Source organism: Adiantum capillus-veneris, chromosome 10 (assembly GCF_014529385.1).
Source record: "Adiantum capillus-veneris isolate H3 chromosome 10, ASM1452938v2, whole genome shotgun sequence".
NCBI lineage: Eukaryota > Viridiplantae > Streptophyta > Polypodiopsida > Polypodiales > Pteridaceae > Adiantum > Adiantum capillus-veneris.
In genome coordinates this window covers 10,558,525-10,581,075 of record NC_140940.1, presented here as the reverse complement: position 1 = coordinate 10,581,075, position 22,551 = coordinate 10,558,525, and the positions used below count along the sequence as shown (strand labels likewise).

General features: G+C 44.4%; 1 protein-coding gene across 1 annotated transcript in view; it reads left to right on the top strand.

Moving 5' to 3' along the window:
• The window catches only part of LOC147448441 (NagB/RpiA/CoA transferase-like superfamily protein), a 61,167-nt gene that overhangs the window by 21,176 nt on the left and 17,440 nt on the right, over positions 1-22,551 (top strand). The window contains exon 2 of the mRNA XM_086521403.1: positions 19,899-19,954. Within this exon, the coding sequence (XP_086377529.1) occupies positions 19,899-19,954 (56 nt within the window). The remainder of the gene's footprint in view (positions 1-19,898; positions 19,955-22,551) is intronic.

The window sequence follows — 22,551 nt, the reverse complement described above, 5'->3', positions numbered from 1 at the left end:
GAGGGTATTGGCACTGTGCATCTCTCCATAGATGGCACAAATGAGCTTGTCTTGCATGATGTTCGATATGTGCCGGGAATCAAGAAGAGTCTGCTTTCTGTTGGTCAGATGGATATGCATGGTTACAGCATCTTGTTTGAGAGAGGATCATGGAAAATGACCAAAGGCTCAAGGCTGATTGTAAAGGGCACAAAGAAAGGGACACTTTACTGCATGCATGGAAAGGCCGTGTTGGGCAAGTTTATTGCATTGGCTGAAATTAACTCTCACATGGAGTTGTGGCACAAGAGGCTTAGCCATATGAGCCAAAAGGGCCTTTCTAAGCTTTGTACTTTGAACAAGCTTGATGCTAAAGGCTCAAAGCTTGACTTTTGTAATGAATGTCAATATGGCAAGCAAGTAAAGCGTTCTTATTATTCTGGTGTCTATCGTAAATCGTGTGTGCTTAATCTTGTACATTCTGATGTATGTAGCATGCCTACTAAGTCTATGGGTGGTGCATGTTATTTTGTCTCTTTTGTTGATGATCATTCTAGGAAAATTTGGGTTTATTTGCTTAAATCTAAGGATGAAGCCTTTGCTGCGTTTAAGAAATTTCATGCATTTGTGACCACCCAAACAGGTAGAAAGCTAAAATGCTTGCGTACATACAATGGGGGGGAGTACACAAGTGCTGAATTCAACAAGTTTTGTGAAAATTTGGACATTAAGAGGGAGCTTACTGTGCCATACAGCCCCTCTTATAATGGTGTGGCTAAAAGATTCAATAGGACACTTTGTGAGAGGGTGAGATGCATGCTGTCCACAGCTAATCTCTCTCATGGATTTTGGGGAGAAGCTTTGAAAAGTGCAGTGCATATATGCAATTGATCCCCTCACATGTCTTTGAAAGGTGACATCCCTGAAGAGGTTTGGTCTGGCAAGCCTGCTTCATATGATCACTTACGCATTTTTGGTTGCGAAGCTTTTGTGCATGTAAGACCGGAGTTGAGGAGTAAAATAGATGCGAAGTCCATTAAAGGCCTCTTCATGGGATATGGTGAAGAAGGCGAAATGGGTTACAGGATTTGGTTTCCTCAGCTCAAAAGGGTTGTATGCAGCTGAGATGTTGTTTTTAATGAGGCAAGGCTGCTTCAAAACAATTGTGCCTCAAAGCATGACCATAACAGGGTGAAATTTCAGCATGACCAGCCACCTGTTAGGCCTATTTTTGACCCTCAGGATGCACCACAAATGGCTGAAAATGTAGATGATCCAGTGGTGTTTGAGCCAGATGATGTTGGACAGCAAATTGAGGCTCTTGAAGGGCATTTGCAGCCAAGAAACAATGCTGAAAATGGTGCTGAAAATGATGTACAGCACCCCATTGTTGGTGATTTTGTAGTGCCACCTGATGTAAACCCATTGCCGGATAATGTGGATCATTGAATGAGGCGGTCTACTCGTCAAAGACGGCCTGTGAGTCTATATGACCCCTCTTTCCATTACATTATGTTGACAGATGAGGGAGAGCCTCTTACGTACAAAAAGGCAAAGACATGTGAGCACAGCGACAAGTGGGAGCTTGCTATGCAGGAAGAGATTAAAGCTTTGCATGCTAATCATACTTGGGATTTGGTTGAATTGCCCAAAGGAAGGAAGGCTATTCCTAACAAATGGGTGTATAAAATCAAAACTGTTGATGCAAAACCCAAGTATAAGGCAAGGCTTGTGGCAAAGGGATATGTTCAAACCAAGGGCATAGACTTTTAGGAAGTGTTCTCTCTTGTTGTGAAGATGACCACTTTGCGTGTATTGTTTGCCATTGTGGCTGCTCTTGATTTGGAAATGGACCAAATGGATGTACATACCGCTTTCTTGCATGGTGACGTGGAAGAAGAGCTTTACATGAAGCAACCCGAGGGTTTTGTCATCCCTGGCAAGGAACATTTGGTATGTATGCTCAATAGAAGCTTGTATGGGCTGAAACAATCATGTAGACAGTGGTACAAGAAGTTTGATCGCTTCATGCTTAAACATGGTTACAAAAGAAGCCATGCAGACCATTGTTTGTATACCAAACGTGATGAGGATGGCAGCCCTATCATTCTTGTGCTCTATGTAGACGATATGTTGATAGCTGCAAAGAAAAGAAGCACTATTGATGCTCTTAAAGGGCAGTTGAAATTTGCGTTTTCAATGAAAGACCTTGGGGCAGCTGAACATATACTTGGAGTGCGTGTTACACGGCAAAGAGACAAGCGCCTATTGTATTTGTCGTAAGAAAAGTACATTGAAAAGGTGCTGGACAGATTTAACATGGCTGAAGCAAAGCCTCTTGGTGTGCCATTACAGCCATATGTCAAGATCTCCAAGGATGATTGTCCCAAGTCAAAGGAAGAAGCCAATGACATGCACAGTGTGCCTTATGCTTCAGCTTGTGGTTCACTTATGTATGCTATGGTTGCTACTAGGCCTGACATAGCCCATGCAGTGGGAGTTGTGAGCCGATTTATGGCTAATCCAGGCAGGTTGCATTGGGATGCAGTAAAGTCCATTATGAGGTACTTGAAAGGGACTAAAAACAAATGCCTCTGCTATGGTAAAGGACCAATGGAATTGAAAGGATTTTGTGACTCTGACATGGCTGGTGATGTGGATACACGGAAATCCACAAGTGGCTATGTATTTACTCTTGCGGGAGGTGTTGTTTCATGGTGTTCTAGATTGCAAAAGATTGTTGCATTGTCTACGACAGAGGGTGAATATATTTCAGCCACCCACCGAAGCTTCCAAAGAAGCTATTTGGTTAGCACGCCTATGCAGTGAGTTTGGTTTTCCTGCCAAGGCACCTATGCTTGGTTGTGATAGCCAGAGTGCCATATGTCTGGCAAAGAACGCCATGTTTCATGCACGCACAAAGCATATTGATGTGCAGTATCATTTCATACGAGAAGTGCTTGAGGATGGCCTTATTACATTGGTTAAGGTCCATATATCACAAAATCCAACCGATGCTCTCACTAAGTGCTTACCCAAAGCACAACATCATCTATGCATAGAGATGGTGGGAGTCACGTAGCTTAAAGGCGCCATTTATGCCTTTAAGTCAGAGGTTGTTGGGTTAAAGGCCTAAATAACCCCTTTTTGTACATTTTTATACTTTGTCCAGGTTCATATTGAACCTGGACACATTTTTTAAAGGTCACTTATAATAAAAGTGGGAAAACCGAAAACTCACTTATTGAGTTTTCCCCAAAAACGTGAGCTCTCTCTCTCTCCCTCTTCTTCTGCTAGCGCTTCCTCTCCTGCTGCTCTTCGCCTCCCCTCTCTGCACACACACTGCACTTCCTCGCGTGCTCTTTCACTTGCACACACCGCCGCGCGCTCATCAATTGCGACTCTTTTCTCAAGTTCAGACACAGATGCAAGAGATTCGGGAAAAGGAGACTCTCTCAGTCTCTTCTTCTTCCAAGCATGACACACAGGATTTGCATGATGATAAGCATGCTGATTTGAATGACACACATGATTTGCATGACAATGATAAGCATGATGATTTGGATGACAATGACAAGCATAATGATTTGCATGATCAAGCTGTGATTTCTCACAAGCATGATGAGTTGCATGAAGAAGATGTGATTGTTCACAAGAAAGATGATGAGTTAGTGGATGCTTTTTCTAGCGAAGCTAACCTCGTTGCAAATATGATCAATCAGGAAGAACCGATCTTGGCTCTTGAGCCTTGGTCCAAGGGACCCTTACAGGAAGTATTATGTGTTCGCATGATTGATACGCACGAGTTGTACGAGTGTTTCATTCGTGATCGTTTCCCGTATTTTAGTCAGCGTCTTTATGTGATCCCTTTTCCTAGGCATGACATATTGTACATTGAGCACGTTTACTCATGAATGAGCACGAATGTATGCGGTTTGTTCATGAAAAGCTGAAAAGTACGTATTCAAGGAAGTCACATTCCCTGTCTCTTCCTTGGCATGACACAGTTGTAGAAAGAGCACATGAAAGTATGAGCACCAAGCATGGGCATTTCCGTTGTGAATTGCCACAGTCAGAAAGACAAGATTTGATCTCATTGTTTGCGTGTGTGGTGAACGGGTTAGCACTCCGTCTCTTTGTTCATCTACATTGCATGCACAGTCTTTGAGGAAGACAAGATTTTTTCCACTCACTTTACATGGAATAGATATGTTCATGGTTTTGTGTTGGAAATGGTTTCAGGAATTTTCAGCCATGGAGATTCTTGAAGAAGAAAGAAGCATGACTCTAGACGAAGTTGAAGCATTGAAGGAGCCACAGAAGACTTCGTGTCGCTTTCGGCGTGGCCCAAAGAAGCAAGCGTTGCAGACCTTTATGAAGTTCAAGTACCGTGCGATCCACACATCAAAGTGGGCCGGCAAAGAGTCCCTTCCAGGATTCCGGATGCTATTGGCGATCTCCCTCGACGCCATACAGTTCGGTATCAGTACCTCACTTTGAAAAGGAGGGGATGTCATGTGACACATCCAACCCTATGTGTCCGTGGACAAGCTACAGGATGATTAGGGTTTAGTCAGTCCAGTCAGTCTAGATTAGAAGTGATTTGACACTTTTGTGAGTCTATTCGTAGACCGTGCATGCCCTGTCACTTAGTGTAGATGCATATCCTCTGGTTGCACATAGCATGATCATAAGCATTCCCATCAGAATCCTTTAGGGGAATTTTCCAGTGCATTTAGCCTATTTTACCTACTTTTGACATTTTTCACTTATTATTTTTAAGTGACTTTTGTTGGAAAGTAGGTAGGGCAAATTGAGTAAGTTTGTATATAAGCAAACCAAAGCTAGCACTAAATGGCAGAAGAGGCAACAGGAGCAAGCTCAGCAGACAACTTCTCCAACAAGACCTTGGTGGACTTCCCTCCAAGCAAGACCCATCACTAACGTTTTCTCCATCAAGAACCATCGCCATAGATCTGTGCATCAACTTAGCGTTCTGCATCAGCATCATCCTCAGAAGCAAGCCCTGTCCTAGCGTTTGGCTTCAGCAGCCATCGCTAGCAAAGGCTTATCAAGCTAGCATTTTTTGCAAATCTACTCCCCTAGCGTTTTTGCATATCCCAGCGTTTGCAGATTTGCAGCATTTATGACCTCAGGCTGCAACGTTTTTCATCCATGAAGTACGTGCAAGTTCAGCCCCTAAAAGAGTAGCAGATTCAGCCGGGAAAGACCTTCAGTTTTCAGCCTTAAGAAATGTAACAAACTTGGACACTCCAAGTCAAGAATCAACCGCGACAGCACCAAATAACCACTTCAAAACAATTCACAGATCACAATAGATTTGCACTGGCCCGGCGGAGTTCCGTGCCCAGAGATATTGGCCCCAAAGACTGGCGCCCCTTTCGGTATTTCTTTTTGTATTAATCAATCATCAAAGTACAAGAGAGCGGTTAGGGTTTCACTCTCAGACTCTGCGTCCAGATGCTCTGAGAAGTGAGGCCCTCACCACTAATTTAAAGGTTACAAGGGATGCCCAAAAGCAGAGCCCCAAAAGCTTTAAAAATCAAAAGCATCAGTTCTCTCTCTTAGAGAGAGTCTCTTTTTTTTTTTTTAATTAAAAAAAAAGCAAGTTCTCTCGCTTTTATGCAAAAAGCAACGCCCAAAAGCTGCCAGCGCAAATTGCGGCGCAATTTCCGGAAAATCCGTACACCCCTGCCACGTGGCACTGGCGCTAGAAATTAGGGTTTCAGCCAGCAGTTAGGGTTTCCAGAAATTAGGGTTTGCTGCGAATTAGGGTTTTTGGCAGTTTTTAGGGTTTGCAGGAATTTTAGGGTTTCTGGCAGAAATTAGGGTTTCTGCTGTCCGCCACGTCATCACTTTGTGACAAGAAACCTCAGTTTTCAGCCCTAAACCTGCAGATTTTCAGCGACAAAGATCATCAAAAAACAGCCCAAAATCAGCGTTTTTGGACTAGTCGCAGATTTCAGCCCATAGCGTTTTTGGACAGCAGATAAAGGATTGCAGATTTCAGCCTTTAGGTCGGTGTCGCCATCCCCGTCGTTATCGCTGACATGGCCTAGACTTGCATCAGTCTCATGCATATAGTTTGTACCAGTTTGTGCAAGCATAAGTAGACCACTCTCGCCGACGAGAGTGGGGCCTTCGGAGGAGGGTTTTACAACGTCTTTGGTGTCTCTTCTCTCTCTATCTCTCAGTCTCATACACTTGCACGCACAGTGTCCATTCACTTTGTTTGTGATCATAGCATTCCCTTCACCTTGACCACAGTTCGGAGCACTCATCTTGAGCAAAGCACAACTATTCATTCCGTTACACCTAACAAGGTAACTCGCTTTGTACGCCTTCCGAGAAACAGTCAACCTCTATTGCAGAAGAATCCTGTCGTTTCTTTTCGAGGTCTAACGTATTCGCCTTCAATCATCATTCATTTCTCTCAAGAAAAATCGAGTAAAGAAACTGAATTTCATCAAGTACAATCTCTTTGCCCTTCATTTGTCAAAGTCGCTTTCTCAGCCCGATAGTCAACCACGGTGTAGTTCTTGTGGTACCAAGGGATTTCGAGGAGTACGTCACAACCTTCCTTAGGGCATTATGTCAAAGTCCTCGTGCTCTAAATACCCTTGACATTGCAAGCGAAGTTTGCCAATGATCGGTGTAATGGCAACATCCCGTCTGGGTGCCGCTAGAACTGCCTCCGCTTGTGGCCTCAGCTTGCCGGGCGTAACTCCAAGTCGAGCAGCCAATTCAAGAAGTTGGCCTCGGCTCCTCCATAAAAAAAATTGAGGGCTTCCTAATCTTTCACTTTGCCCCAAGGGCGGCAAAGTTTTGTACTTTTCGTGCATCTGATTCGGTTCGGGCCCCACTCAATGTGGTACCGGTTCTGCTTTCATCTTTCCTTTGCTGCTCTGTAACTGTCAAGTTTATCTTCTGGTGGTCCTTTGAGTTCATCTTCTTTTCAAGAGTTCTTGTCCATCTCTTTCTGCGAGTACAGGTTATGCTTTTTTGCACCCGTCTGTCCTTTCAGTTTTCCTCCTGACCTGAGAGGAGAAGCAATGGCAATATGCCATCTTGAGTAAATCGTATCAATCGGGTAATTCTTAAGGTGTTTTGGGTCTCTGGAGTACTTAATCAATCTGTTCATATATATGCCAATCTGCAGTTTACGTTTGTACTTCGTTTTGGCAAACTTATCCAAATTTTTTTTTGCCCAAATCTTCATTCTTTCCTTCAGTTCCCGCGCTGGATCTTCAACTTTTCTTTGCCTTCCCACTGAGAGGTGTCATCTTTGTCAGATTCTTCACGAAAACCCATGTGTAATTTGGGATTCTTTATGGCTTTATGCCCTGTAAGAGACAAGGCGAGAAGACAGGAGCGCGCTTGATGCGCGATTTATGAAGGGTGGGAGTGGCTATTACGTCCGGTGTCGGGGCATAAGGATTCTTTCCCAAAAGCTGTGTGCGTTGCAAAAAGGATCGGATTCTCAGTAGAAGAAGAATCTTTCTGTGCTCTGATTCCACTGTAACAAACTTGGACACTTCGAGTCAAGATTCTACCGCGACACAACAGAGATTCACTTCAAAACAGTTCACAAAGACGACACGGCCCGGCGTAGTTCCGTGCCCAGAGGTATTGGCCCCAAAGACTGGCACCCCTTTCGGTATTTCTTTTTATATTCACCCGTGTTGAAAGTACAAAGAGGGCCCGAGGGTCTCACTCTTAGACTCTACGTCAAGATGCTCTGAGAAGTGAGCCCCAAAGGCCACTTATAAAGGTTACATGGGGTTGCTAAAAGCAGAGTCCCCAAAAGCTTCTCAAACTCAAAAGCAGTTATCTCCAAAGGCAATAAGTTTCCAAAAGCAAATGGGCGTCCAAAACTGCAAAAAGCTGTCAGCGTAATTTCCGGCCAGTCCGTACGGCTGTCAACGTGATTTGCGGAGATTCTTACAGTCAGCGTGATTTGCGGAAATAGTATTCCAGCCACGTCAGTAGCCGCTTTGCATTATTTTCTTGTGTCCCCGGGGTCCCCTCGTCACTTGGCCATAGGTTGGGACAACTTCTAGGGTTGCCATGTCACCAGTTTGTGACACCAAATCTCTTTCACAGGCGACATTGTCCTCTCATCCCAGCTCCCTTGGATTTGTTCCCGGTCCAAGAGTCGAGAGGGGGTGTTAAAGAGTTTCATATTCGCGTAGATTAGGGAGTGAGGGCTGTTTTGTGATTGTGCTTGGCCGTACCCGAAGATGTACTTTTTCGGCGGTGCATTCCACGGTGTTGCTGACCTGGTAGGCTGGCATGAGGCGGGACCCTTATTCCTAGGGCTTCTCAAGTTCTTCATTGTTTCCCTGCTAAAAATGTGGGCAACATTAGTGACTTTATTCATTTATTAGCATTTGTCCTGTATTTGTCAATCGTTGTGTTTTTAGCCTATAGGTAGGAGAAATTTACTATTTGCCTATATAGGCAGCCCCCCCATGTAGGTTTTGGACATATCAATGTATGCATAGCTACCAGCGTTTGGACACACTCTCTCTCTAGCGTTTCTGTGTGCGACACCCTCTCTCTAGCATTTTTCTCCACGTGCATTTTCTCTCTCATGCTGATGCCTACGATCTCATGTTCTCTCTCGAGTGTTGTGTTTCCCTGCCGTGTTTACTACCTACTTGCAGGTACTACACTGGAAGATTTGTTCCCATCCCCATTTGGTGGGCGGTATGCGATAGGAAGTTGATTCCGAGGAGATCTGTCGTGATAGACCCGAGATCCATTGGCTGCCCGATTTGGAGAGGAAGTTTGCTTGTAGTTGCAAATGACTTCACCACCCGATTCGTCCTTTTCCATTGCATTTTTGACAATAACTCGCTTACTAGGAACTCTGCACACTCTTCGATCTCCATATCCTTCTAGCTGCAAGTCTATAGCAGATGAAGGATTGGTTTGCTTGCTAGAAAAGCAGACTTGTGAGCTCTGATACCATTTGTAACTGGCCGGCACCATGTGCTAAGGGGAGAACGTTGACACAAACTTGGAATTGGAAGTCACTTTCACACTTAAATTCTGAAAGAGACATGAGAGGTGGAGTTCGGAGTTTGCCAGTCTCCCAAATAGGCGCCCCTTGTGGTATTTCTTTATTGTATTAACGAACAACTCTGTGTACAATTGCGTTGTGAGCCCACTCACATAACCAACCCAGACCACTTACTTTTAGCAAAAGAAACTATGCTTTAGGAGTCGTGTTCTCGAAAGCAACGTGGCTCAAAATACCTATCACAAAGTGATGACGTGGCATGACCAATTGGAAGAGAAGTGATTGAGTGGACAAGAGAAACCCTAAAAGATAACTAAGGGAACTTATGAAGTACCGGGCGAAACCTCAAAAGATAGAAGCTTGAACCCTAAAAGAAATTTCCGTAAAATGCACTGACATGCTGACGTGGTAGGCTTGTACGGATATCCACGTTTTGCGCTGCTGGTGCCACGTGGTAGGCTGTACGGATTTCCACAAATTACGTTGGCTGCTTTTGGGAGTCTCCAGAGCTAGCTTTTGAGAGTAGGTGCTTTTGGGGGAAAGTGCTTTTGAACTGATTGCTTTTGGGCATCCCTTGTACTGTTTATAAGAGCACCTTGGGCCTCACTCTGCAGAGCATCTGGACGCAAAGTCCGAGGGCAGAGGACCCTCGGGAGTTGTACCTTGTTGAGATCAATAAATAAAGAAATACCGAAAGGGGTGCGAGTCTTTGGGGCCAATGCTTCTGGGGGTGGAACTGCGCCGTGCCTTGTCGACTCTCTCTCTCTCTCTCTCTCTCTCTCTCTCTTAAAGTTCAGTGATTTTGAAGTTTCTGTTCGTGTGCTGCTATCGATTTCTCACTTGGAGTGTCCAAGCTTGTTAGAGTGGTACCAGAGCTCAGAAAGATCCTTCTTCTACGGAGGATCCGATCCCTTTTGCAACACACGCAGGTTTTTGTGAAAGAATCTTCGTGTCCCGACCCGGACTTACTAGCCACTCCCACCCTTCGTACATCGGGCATCGGGCATGCTTTGTCTTAAAGGGCATAAGCCAGATTACTCATGGGATTCCTCGGAGAATTTGATGAATTTAACACAAATTGGGGGGGGGGGGGGGGGGGGGGGGTGTGCGCGAAGAAAAGTTGAAATCCGACGCAGGATCTGAAGAAAAGAATGAAGATTTGGAGAAATTCTTGGCAGAGAGGTTTGCGAAAGCGGAGTACAAACGTCAATTGTAGGTTGACACATGTGTGATCATGTACTCCAGAGACCCGAGATTTACGAAACACCTTAAGAATTACCCGATGGATGAGATTCACGCGAGATAGCGAGAGGCCATTGATTCTCCTCTCAGGTCGGGGAGAAAGTTGAAAGGACAGACGAGTGTGGAAAAGCGAAACCTGTACTCGTAGAAAGAGCTGGAGAAAACTATTGAAAAGAAGATGAACCAGAGGACCACCAAAAGATAAGCCATAGAGTTCTAGAGCAGCAGACGAGCGCAGAAGAAAAGAAAAGACGAAAGCAGGATTGGTACCAGGTTTTGTGGGGACCATCGATCCTTATCAGATGGATGAAAGTACCGAACTTTGTAGAGCATGGGGCAAAGTGCTAGACCAAGAAGCCCTCATCTTCTTTGATGGAGGAGCCAAGGCCAACTTCATTTCAACCGAATTGGCGGCTCGACTTGGAATCAGGCCCGAGGAAATGGGGCCACTGTTCGAGGTTGTTCTAGAGGCACCCGAATGGGATGTTGCCATTACTCGTGTCATTGGTAAACTACGTTTGCATTGTCAGGGGTATTTACGGCACAAGGAATTTTACATCATGCCTTTGGAAGGGGTCCTCCTAGGAATCCCTTGGTTCCACAAGATTAGCGCCATGGTCGATTATATGGCAAGGAAAGCCATCTTGAAGAATGAGAAGGGCAAAGAGACTGTACTGAAGGGCGAGTCTGTCCCATTGGTATCGACTTCGGCCGTTTCCAAATTAATGAAATCCAGTCTTTTTGTTTACTTGATCTTCTTGAAAAGAACTGCACAGACACGGTGGTCTACTCTGTTGTTACACAGAGAAGCACTTGCGACATGGTTAAAATTCAAGAAAATTGTCACATCAACTTGGATATCAGATGAATATGAAAGAGATGTCATCACGGCTTAGCATCACTTGATAATGACTGAGAAAGATACATTGGGGATGACTACTGCCAGAGGTTTTGGGATACTTATTTGCAAATGTCTTCGTTTTGGAAGATTACTTTGAGAGACCAGATTGAGCGATTTTGCTAGGGTTTGCCAAAAGAGATTCGAGACTATTGTCTAAACCAGAAGTTTGACTCTATTCAGAGACTTATGGAACATGCTAAGCAACGATTTGGAATGCATGCCGGATCATTGACTTAACCTACGGACAGGATAGTGTTCACCTCAACAAGGCAAGAGTCTGCCAATAAAGAGAATGAATCAGGGGAACCGGATCATCCAGCTCATCACAGGCTTTTGGAAAATACAGATGGTAGCACATATGAAGGTTCCGACGAACTAAGGGAACCAGATGCAAGTTCATTAGAGGATTCCTGCAACGAACGCAGGAGTGGATCTCCCGGCTACACGGACCACCTACAGACACGCGTCGGACGAACCTCCCGCCCATAGCCACCATCCGGCAGCTCCCCCGTGCTGGGGCCAACGTCCGAGGACGTAGGCGTGCACCTGTAAGACCGAGCGTCCCATACCACCCGGCCTCACCTCCTCGGGGTGACCTCGCGCACTCCTAGCCTCACGGGCTAACCACTGGCACTCTGCTAGTGGTGGTCGATAACTGCAAATGAGGCCTTGACCTCCCTTTTATAATAATGGTTGGCCACACTGGCCGGGTTCACACTACGTCCGCCCGGACATTGAACGCCCATCCCAACGGCGTTGGGCTGGATCCCCTCTCCCATGAGCGGGACATAACATACTTCCCCCCTTAAGAACCATTGATGTCCTCATCAATGAAGTGGGGATACTGAGCTTTCAAAGCCCTAACTGGTTCCCAAGTAGCAAACCTTTCAGATTGACCCTTCCATTTAATTAAGTACTCGTTATAAGCCTTTTGGCGCGAACGACGGGTACCATGATCTAAAACTGTCTCTGGTTCTCGAGGAATATACACGGTCTGCATATCTTGCCATACATTTTCCTCGATAGGCACAACAACGTCAGCTTTGCCTAATTTTACTTTAAGGCGATTGACATGAAACACTAGATGTACAGTAACATCCGAAGGAAGAGCTAGTTTATAGGCAACTTGGCCAATTTTCTTTGTGATCAAGAACGGACCACAATATGTAACTGAAAGCTTATAATGCATTCCTGTTCGCATAGTCTTGGAATCCTTGGGTATCTTCAGATAGACCCATTGTCCCACATCTAGAGTCCTTGGAGATTTCTTTTGATTACCATAAGTAGTGACTTGCGAGCAGTTCTTATACTATCCTTAGCCAATTCGAGCATTTCTTGCATGTCATACAGGAAATCACGAGCTTGGCGTTCCTTGACTTTTTCTAAGCCAATAGCAATTGGGGATTTAGGCTCAAATCCATACATCAGCATGAATGGGCTAAATCGAGTAGCAGAATGCTTGTTACTATTATAGGCAAACTCTAATTGTGGAAGATACCTTTCCCGATCAGATTGCCTGTGAGAGACATAGGCTCTCAACATGTCCTCTAACGTCTGATTCATCCTCTCAGTTTGTCCGTCGGACTAAGGATGGTCAGAAGATGACATACTCAACTTCGTCTGAAGATGAGCAAACACATCTTGCCAAAATCGGCCAGTGAACCTAGTATCTCGATCACTGACGATATCCTATGGTAGACCATACAACTTATAAAGCTGATCAACAAATAAAACCGCCAACTCATGGCTTTTTACTGTGGACTTCGTTGGTATAAACTTCGCTATTTTTGTGAGTCTATCGACCGCAACCCAAATAGCGTCATTGCCCTGACTAGTATTTGGCAAATCAACGATAAAGTCCATTGGAAATACTCTAGCACTTGGCATCTGGTATTCCTAATGGATGTAGCAGGCCAGCTTTCCTAAGGCGCTCTGCCTTATTGACCTGACACTGACTCTGGATGCCTGGGTGCCCAGCGCTAGGAACATCATGGCATTCGCACAAAATCCTTTGTCGAGCCTCATCAATTTCCGGCACGCAGACTTTACCATTTTTGAACAATAGTCCACCTCTAATGGAATATTGTTGCTGTCTCGTCTCTCTAGCACGACTCACTTGGGTCTCCGGAGCACCCAAGCCTGTACGCGAGTCATGCCCCGCTTCGACCTCGTTCCATATCTTGCCAAAATGGCCATCGGAACGACATAGCCCTTTGAGAGAGAGATAGAAATCCGTCGAGATTTCAGCCATAGACAAAGCATTAACCTCAAGAATTTTGCTAAGTTCATCGGCAACTCGATTGCTAGATCCTTTTCTATAACGGATCTCAAAGTCAAACTCTTGCATAAGCTCAACCCATCTAGCCTTCCGGCCTTTGAGATCACCCTGATCACAGATATGGCGCAAGGAGTGATGATCTGTCCATGCAACAAACGTAGAGCCATACAAGTAGTGCGGCCATTTCCTTAGGGCGTGGATTACGGCGTAGAGCTCCTTCTCATACATTGGATAACGCATCTCAGCATTAGAAAATTTCTTACTTTCAAACGCAACAGAACGTCCATCCTGGTATAATGCCGCATCAATAGCATAATCACTAGCATCCGTTTCAACCACAAACGGTTTGCTAGGATCCACAATGTACAATATTGGCGCAGTAGTCACCAAGTGCTTTAGTGTCCGAAAGCTCTCGTCAAGACGCTCATTCCAGACAACAGGGGGGTTACCTTTACGATGAGGACCTGAAGTCTTCGGCCCTTTCACCCCTCCTTTTAAAAGTTGCGTAAACGGAGTAGCAACTTTAGAGTAATCCTTGATAAACTTGCGAAAGAATCCAATAAAGCCTAAAAAGGACTTTACTTGGCGTACATTCTTCAGAATGGGCCAATTTCGCACTTTATCCAACTTTTGAGGATCAACTTGAATTCCATCACAAGTAATGATGTGACCCAAGTACAAAAGCTCTTTCTTGAAGAATTCACACTTGGAAGCCTTAGCATAAAACTTCTCAGTTGTCAGTACTTCGAGAACAGCGCGTATATGTGCTAGGTGCTCAGACAAACTTCGACTGTAGATCAAGATATCATTGAGAAATACAACAACTAAGCTGCCTAAAAATGGTCTCAGTAGATCATTCATCATCTGCTGAAACGTAGTTGGAGCATTGGTCAAACCAAAAGGCAAGACCAAAAACTCATAGTGACCATAACGCGCATGGAAACCTGTCTTAGGAATATCTTCCAGTTTGATGCGTATTTGGTGATAGCGTGATTGTAGGTCTATCTTCGTAAAATACAACGCTCCATGGAGTCGATCTATCAGATCTTCCATGCGCGGGAGCTGATACTTATTCTTAATAGTGAGCTTATTCAACCCTTTGTAATTCATGCAGAAGCGCATAGTGTTATCCTTCTTTCGAGAAAGTAACACTGGTGCTCCCCATGGGGATTTACTTGGTTGAACAAAACCTCTGTCGAGATAATCTTTCAGCTGCCGCTGAATCTCGTCCTCCTCGGTTTTACTAAACTGATAGGGTTGCTTTGAGAAGGGTTGACTACCAGCCACCAACTTAATGCCATGATCTACTCCTCTCGGAGGCGACAAGCTAGGAGGTAGATCATTAGGAAAAACATCTTTGAAATCAATCATGATTTCTCGGATAAGGTTGGATTCGTCGGAATCCCCAAGTTCAACAGAAGAACATGAAACATTTTTACGAAATTCAGTGACAGAAGTACCAAGCACTAATGAATCAAACCAAGCAGATTGTACACATTGATAAAAGTCAACATCATAAGACTTTGTATCTTTATACATTTCCAAAGCAGTAACAACTGATATTGCAAAACCATTATTTATAGAATTCTGATTACAAAGTGACACAAATACATGAGGCATGTCGTGCTTAACAAAAACAGGAGAGTGATGTACATAGTCTATATACAATGAGTCTTGTTTATCATAAAAACATGGAATTCCTAGAATAACATCTGCTCTGTCCAGGCACATGATGTGGAAATCCAGGTTCTCTTTGTAATGAGCCAGCTCGAGCGACAAATCTGGAACCATCCGATTCCATACATCCGTATCCTTGCCACTAGCCATCTTCACGCGATACTCATGGTCACCGTCCCACATCCGCAGGCTTAGTTTCTGCACCAATTTTGCATCCACAAAATTGTGTGAGCTTCCATTATCAAGGAGTACGGTCACGTCGTGACCATTGATCTTCCCGGGGAAACGGAGAAGATCATGCTTACCAAACACTTTGGTGCTAAAAGTACAGTTAGTGCATGAACTGTGTGCTAAATGATGGATTTTACCTTGAATGACATCAGAGTTACCTGAGATCTCGTGAATCTGAACCGAAGGACGACGTTGCGGTTTCTTTGTCTTCTTCTTGGGGCAATCCTTGATTTGGTGACCCGTCTGGCCACATCCGAAGCAAGCCCCCTTCTTCACTACATTAGCAACTGAAGCATTCTTGGCTTTCTTCTTCTCTTGAGAAGATCTCGGCGGAGATTTGGACTTATGCTGGAATCGGGGTCGCTTCCTCGAAGCGCCCTCACCGGATTGATGGTCTGTAGTTCTTTTCTTCTCATAATTCGCTCCATTTATCAAATGGAACGTCCTGGCCTTCGCCACTGCATCCTCGACATCAGTCAGGGCTTTGTCCTTGATTAAGGCCCAACGGTAATCTTCATGTAAACCCAGCAAGTACATGTGCACAACGTGCGTAGAATCCACCTTGCAAAAGGTGAGCGTCTCTTTGAAAGCTGTTGTATACTTATCAAAAGATAGAGCTTTCATTGAAAGACTCTGCAATTTGGTGTAAGCTTTCAAAGGATCCATTTTGGCGAAATCCCTCTTGAATTTCGCACAGAAATAAGTCCACGTCGTAGGCTTCTCTGTCATGTCGCGCTACCAGGTAAGTGCCTTACTGCGCAGATAGAGAGGAATCCTCTGAATCCTCTGTTCATCATGCTCCCCATGGAAGTCAAAATACGTGGTCCACTGATGCAGCCAGTTATTTGCAGCTAGTTCCGTACACTCCTCTTTCCTTCAGAAATTTGTATTTTTGTACGGAATATTTGCAGCCGGGGACCACCCTGTGAACGCCCAAAAGCAGCAATGTGCGTCCGCAATTGCTAGAGATGGGTTTTGCCCTCGGAAATCGGCGCAGTCGTCGATTGAGCTATATTATCCAGAGCGGTAAGTCGGAAACTAAGCCCTTGCACGACCCCTTCGAGAGAGGCCAAGCGAATGTTCGTCGGAACGTTCGCGTTTCCAAGAGTGGTAACACGTTGGTCGAAGCTCTGGAAGGTACTTGTAATCCATGTGTATAGAGCATGCGTGAACGGAATTTAAACATTACCTGGCGCGTCGTCATGCTGCACATCCGAGCTGGAGGAATCCATGGCAAAGTCCGTGAAAAATTGAAGGTTTCACGCGAAACTGGAACCTTTTCTACACTTTTCGATCGCGAAAAGTCGAACTTTGCGCGTGAAACTGGGACCTTTTCTGCACTTTTCGGTCACGAAAAGTCGAACTTCGAGGAGCTCTACGCGTCGGCGTGAGCGTCCGAAGGCGAGTAGGTGGTGGTGAGAGAGCGTGTGAGCGCGAGCAGGTGGGAGAGAGCAAGCTTGAGAGAGGAGCAGGAGAGCCAAAATTGAGTTCTCTGTAAGCTCTGCAAGTTTCTGCAAGTGAGTTTTAATAATGTGCAGGTTTCAAACTGCACCTTAAAAAAGGTCGTGGCCATGTTAAAACAAAAGGGCCATTTAATAAACTAAAAACATAACCCATCATATAGCGTTAAAAAAAACATCCAACGCTGGAAAGAGGAAACGAACAAGCAGGGACGCACGTAGAGAGAGAGAGCACCACGTGTGGCAAATCTGCCAGCGTGTGCGGGCCTGTGCCAAGCATACTGCTCGTTCGTTGCCTCTTTCCAGCAGGGACTGCAGGGACGAACGAACGTGCGGATCTTAATGCTGCTTTTGCCAAGGTGCACGAGGGTCTTGAGAAGTCTCAAGCAAGGCATAAGAAGGCAGCAGACAAGCATCGGTGCCACTTGCAGCTGGAGGAAGATGATTGGGTGCTCTTACGTTTTGAGAAGGCACGCTTATGGAAACAAAAGTGGAAGGAGCGGCTTTTTCAAAGCTAAGTATGCGATGCTATGATCCTTTCCAGATTCAAGAGAAGATCAATGATGTATCCTTCAGATTGAAGTTGCCAGATACTTGGAAGATTCACAATGCTTTTCATGTGAATCTGTTGAAACCTTTCAAAGGTGAGGTACTAGTGGACAGGGAGCCTTAGGAGCAACCCGAAGTGGTAGAGAGCGAGAAGATTCTCGTTCCAGATTAGATACTGGCTTACAAGGAAAGTGAAAGGTAAAGTGAACGGCAGGGATGCGAAGTGGATGGAGGAGGACCTACAGAAACTCCTCAGATTTGGAACTTTACCTTGCCGCTTTTGGTCTAGCTTCGACTATTCCAAGAGTTCCCGGAGATGAGCGGGTTGAATCTTGTGCAGGCGGGACTGCACAAGAGGGGAGTTACTCCGCTCCTTTGTCACAGATTACCTAGATGGAATAAAATCACTAACTTCCTTTGGATTCAGGGATACTTATGGAATAAAGTCACTTATTTCTTAGATGGAATAAAGTCACTAACTTCCTTTGGATTTTAGGGATACTGATGGGGCTGATAGTATTGTGCTGGATGACTTACTGAAATGAATCTGATTTACGTGTGCTCTCTCATGTGAGTAGTGTTTGAGTGTATGTTTGAAAGATGAAATGATTGCAACATTTCTGTCTTGTGATTCTAGAGAGATGAGATGGACATGATAGTAATACGAATTAGTCAATCGAGACATCTGTGGAGATCTGGGATAGATCTAGATGTGATTTCTAAACAAGTTTCCGATAGATCATGATCCGATATCTCGATGGACAATGTGATGTGAATGTGATCAGTGACTGTCGTCTTTGTGCAAGTGCTGAATTTGTGTTGTCTACTATGTCAGTGCTTAGAGTTAGTGTCTATTGAATTTGTTTCTGGCTTATGTTTGATTTTGCAGGCGTAATCGAGGGCGATTACAATTCTTTCAAGAGGGGGGTATGTCACAAGTGATAACGCGGCATGACCAACTGAAAGAGAAATGGCTGAGTGGACAAGAGAAACCCTAAAAGATAACTAAGGGAACTTATGAAGCACCGCCCGAAACCCTAAAAGACAGAAGCTTGAACCTTGCAAGGAATTTTCTTAAAATGCACTGACATGCTGACGTGGCAGATCGTACGGATGATGACGTGGCAGGCTTGTTCGAATATCCGCGTTTTGCGCTGTTGGTGCCACGTGGCAGGCTGTACTGATTTCCGCAAATTACACTGGCTGCTTTTGGGAGTCTCCAACGCTAGCTTTTGAGAGCAGGTGCTTTTGGGGGAAAGTGCTTTTGAATTGATTGCTTTTGGGGCTCTGCTTTTGGGTATCCCTTGTACTGTTTATATGAGCCCTTGGGACCTCACTCTACAGAGCATCGGGACGCAAAGTCTGAGAGCAGAGGACCCTCGAGAGTTGTACCTTGTTGAGATCAATAAATAAAGAAATACTGAAAGGGGCGCCAGTCTTTGGGGCCAATGCTTTTGGGCGCGGAACTCCGCTATGCTCTCTCTCTCTCTCTCTCTCTCTCTCTCTCTCTCTCTCTCTCTCTCTCTCTCTCTCTCTCTCTCTCTCTCTCTCTCTATTAAAGTTCAATGATTTTGAAGTTTCTGTTCGTGTGTTGCGATTGATTTCTCGCTTGGAGTGTCCAAGCCTTTACAATAACCCACATCGGTGGTTCAGTAAAGCAACAAGTGGGGCTAGCACATCATCATCAAGCCACACATGCCACACCAGCATGCTGCCTCATTATCATCAGTCCATACATGCCACATCAAGAAGTTGCCACAACATCCATGTTGGAAGTAGAGTTAAGGTGGGTAGACAATGGAACCATTCATTATTAGAGAAAAGAACTAAGCTTGCATTGACTAATTATGAAAGAGGTACATCAGTTTTTAAGGCCGAATGCCTCTGATTGTGGGGGTTAATATAGTGCTTGATTTGCAAAGCTTCAACCATCCAATTTTGTGGCTAGTATGTGGGAGACCTAGATCTAGGTTTAGTGTCTACATCTGTTCAGCAGTCCACAATATTTCCGCTCTCTCTCTTGTTGTTTTGCACAGGGTGCCTCATCATCAATTTGTGACATGACTCTTAGAAATAGGTATTTTGTTCGTCTTCCTGTAAAGCGCACGACTCGTAGAACCACATAACATCCTGTAGACAGTGCCCAATCTATATGTTTTCCCAGATTTTGCTTGTCGAGTTGGAAATGTCTGTGTTTATTGGCGAAGTGCAACTTAAGAGGGGCCATGATAGTTTATCACCTGAGGATAACAAAAAGCATGCTGATAGACTTAAGAATGCTGTTTGGTCAAAGTGTTCTGAACGGTAGACTTGGTCATGTTTTGTATGTTCCAATCACGTTTCTTCTTTTTTGTTCCTTAATGTATGTATCTGTTTTGTGTGACACTGTTGGTTGCTTTGATTGAAGAGGCTGCGTGTTTCAATATTGAGTGTTTTTGTAGCTTTGCTCTTAACTGGTGTTTGCAGCTTGTGTTTGAGATCATAATCCTTACAGCCAAGTTAGATCTTGCCTTAATTTCCTTTTTCCTCTAACAGAGAAAATTGCCATTGGAGACTCTTTACGTCGAGATCAATGATTCTTCTAGCGGTTGGTAAGGCTTCAATGATTCTTCTAGTGGTTCAGTTTGCTTTTGATGGTAGTATACACAATTGATTTTCAAAATTTGTCAAATGTTGGTTTCTTTTGTGTAAGCACTTTAACAGTTGAGCCCTAGAGACATGGTAGTCCTTAATGTTATCAAAGCGAAAGAGTCACTCATATCCAATCAAGACGAATGCTAGTTTATTTCCCATTCTCATGTTGATGCAACTCTTGACTTGATCAATGCATGCTTCAGTTCTGTGGTGCTGTAACTCATAGTATGTTGCACATTTATGTATGTTTGGTGGAGTGTTTTGAGCTTTCTTTTTTATTGAATGCCAAAATGCATTAAATTTTTTGTCATAATGTCACATTGGATAACTTTGTTTCTCTTGGTTTCAATTGTGTTTCTTTGTTTGCTGTATTTTATGCTGTGTTTGCATGTTGATTTCTTCACTCTTATCTTTTTCACGTAAACTGTTTAATCTCTTTTGTGCTCATCTTTTACTATCTTGTGTTGGACAGCTTTGTTTTGATTGTGTTTCGTTGTTTACCTTATTTCTGTTCTATGTTTGCCTGTTGACTTTATTCTTTCTTATCGTCTTCATGAGACAAAAACACGCAGATGCAGATATGTGCATGGCTGCCCAAAGTGAACTTGAGGGTATAGGGCTTCTTCTGGGCATCCTTTTTTCCTTTCATTGGCTGCGATGGACTCCTCCACTGGGCTGAATGCAGCCTGCAAGCTCCTTGGGCTGCGATCTGTTGGTGGCTGCAAAATATCCAAGGACAAAGGAGAGAGCGTGCTCTGATTGAGGGATGCTTCTTCTGCTACTTTTGCTCACTTATGCCAAAATGAGACCATGAAGGTCCTTATATACCAGTTTTGTATGTTACTCTGACTTGCTGTATTGCCTTAAAAGCTCCTTAATAATGACTTTGCCATGTGTGCCAAGTTTCTTATTTGGATTTGGAGGCTACACCAAATGTACTTGCAAAGAGACACCAGGTAAGACATACACATGCTTGCGCACTATGCTCCGTGATTCCGGTTGGTGTGTGAAAACAAATACACGCACAACTGTATTGAAGCTTCCATAACCTGAGGAACAGGAGCTGGGAAGGGGGGTTCCTCATCTAGTGGAGGGAAGATTCATCATCAATATAGCCAAGTGATGCAAAATATGCGGATAATGGGGAGGGAGCTGAAGCCCTCTTTGAAAGGAATATGCTCATCAAAGACGACATCACGACTAACCATGATCCCCTTTTGCTCTAGGTCAAAGACGGTAGGTAGCCTTTAGAAAGAGAATTGTCTTGACTTCTCTGGAACAATGACATGGGCATCAGTCACAACAATACAAAAATGGGAGAGATCAGGATTTCTACCAATGAAGGGCTCAAATGAATTTTGTCGAGGAAGCAAATTTGTAGGAGAACAATTTAGGATGTGAGCATCTGGGGCAACAGCCTCTGCCCACAAAGCCTAGGTAGCTTTCAATGCTCGAGCATAGTCTGCACCATTTCAACGAAAGTCCTATCCCGCTTCACAACTCCGCTTGATGCCATTATCCGTACAATACTTCACAAAAACATGAACTCACCATTGAGGCTTGTCTGCACGCATGGTCTTCAATTGCTCATTAAATAATTCTTTTAAAGTTGCACCAATCCTTTAAAATCTCGAGGGTCTTATCCTTGTACTGGAGAAAATATACCGAAGTGAATTGGCTGAAGTCATCAAGGAGTAGCGTTATAAAATAAAGAGATCTGCCAAGGGATGAAGTTTTGCATAGGTCCACATAAGCCGGTGTATACCTCAGAAGCTTGCCAGTTAGCGTGCTTTGGAATAGCCTCTCTATGGTACTTTCCATGGATGTAGGAACTGCAAAGTCCTTGATTACTCCTATTATTGGGTGAGTCATCAATCATGTGCTCTCGAAAGGCTCGACCAAGAGTGGAAACAGTCAAGTGACCAAACCGGCAATGCCATAGATCCCCTGTAGGAGAGCTTGTGGTCGCTTATAGAGTTCTTGGTCCATTGTGCCCCCGCGGACCTCCTTACCTGTGCTAACCCGAATAGAGACTGAATGCTGGGTGAAGGCCACCTCCATGCCTAGCTTGCACATCTCGTGTATGGACATAAGATCGTGTGGAACATAAAGTAATTTGGAGGAATGCATTCCCCCTTTGATGTTTGGGATAAGCTTCAATGTGCTCTCACTGTGAATAGGAATCATTGGTTAGTTGCCAATAAAAACGGAACCGTAGTACCTTTGCATGTTGGATAGGAAGATTCTTCGAAGGTGTCATTTGCCTTAAGGCACCATTGCCAAGAATCTGAACTAGAGAATCCTGTACAACAAGCAGACTCTACCTCCGATGTCCATGGAGAAAGTATCCGAAGGTAACATCTCCAGGTGGGCAAAGGCCTCTGTGACTTCAAGGCAGCCGAGGATTTTCGGGTGTGCTTGGGGCAATTCCGCAAACAATGACCCTTCTCCCTGCAATCACTCAAAGCTTCTTGCTCGGCATCCGTCTTCTTATTGTGTTGTTACCTTTTTTTGCTTTAGCCTCTGCTTTTCTTTTGCTGTCTTTTCTTGGTTC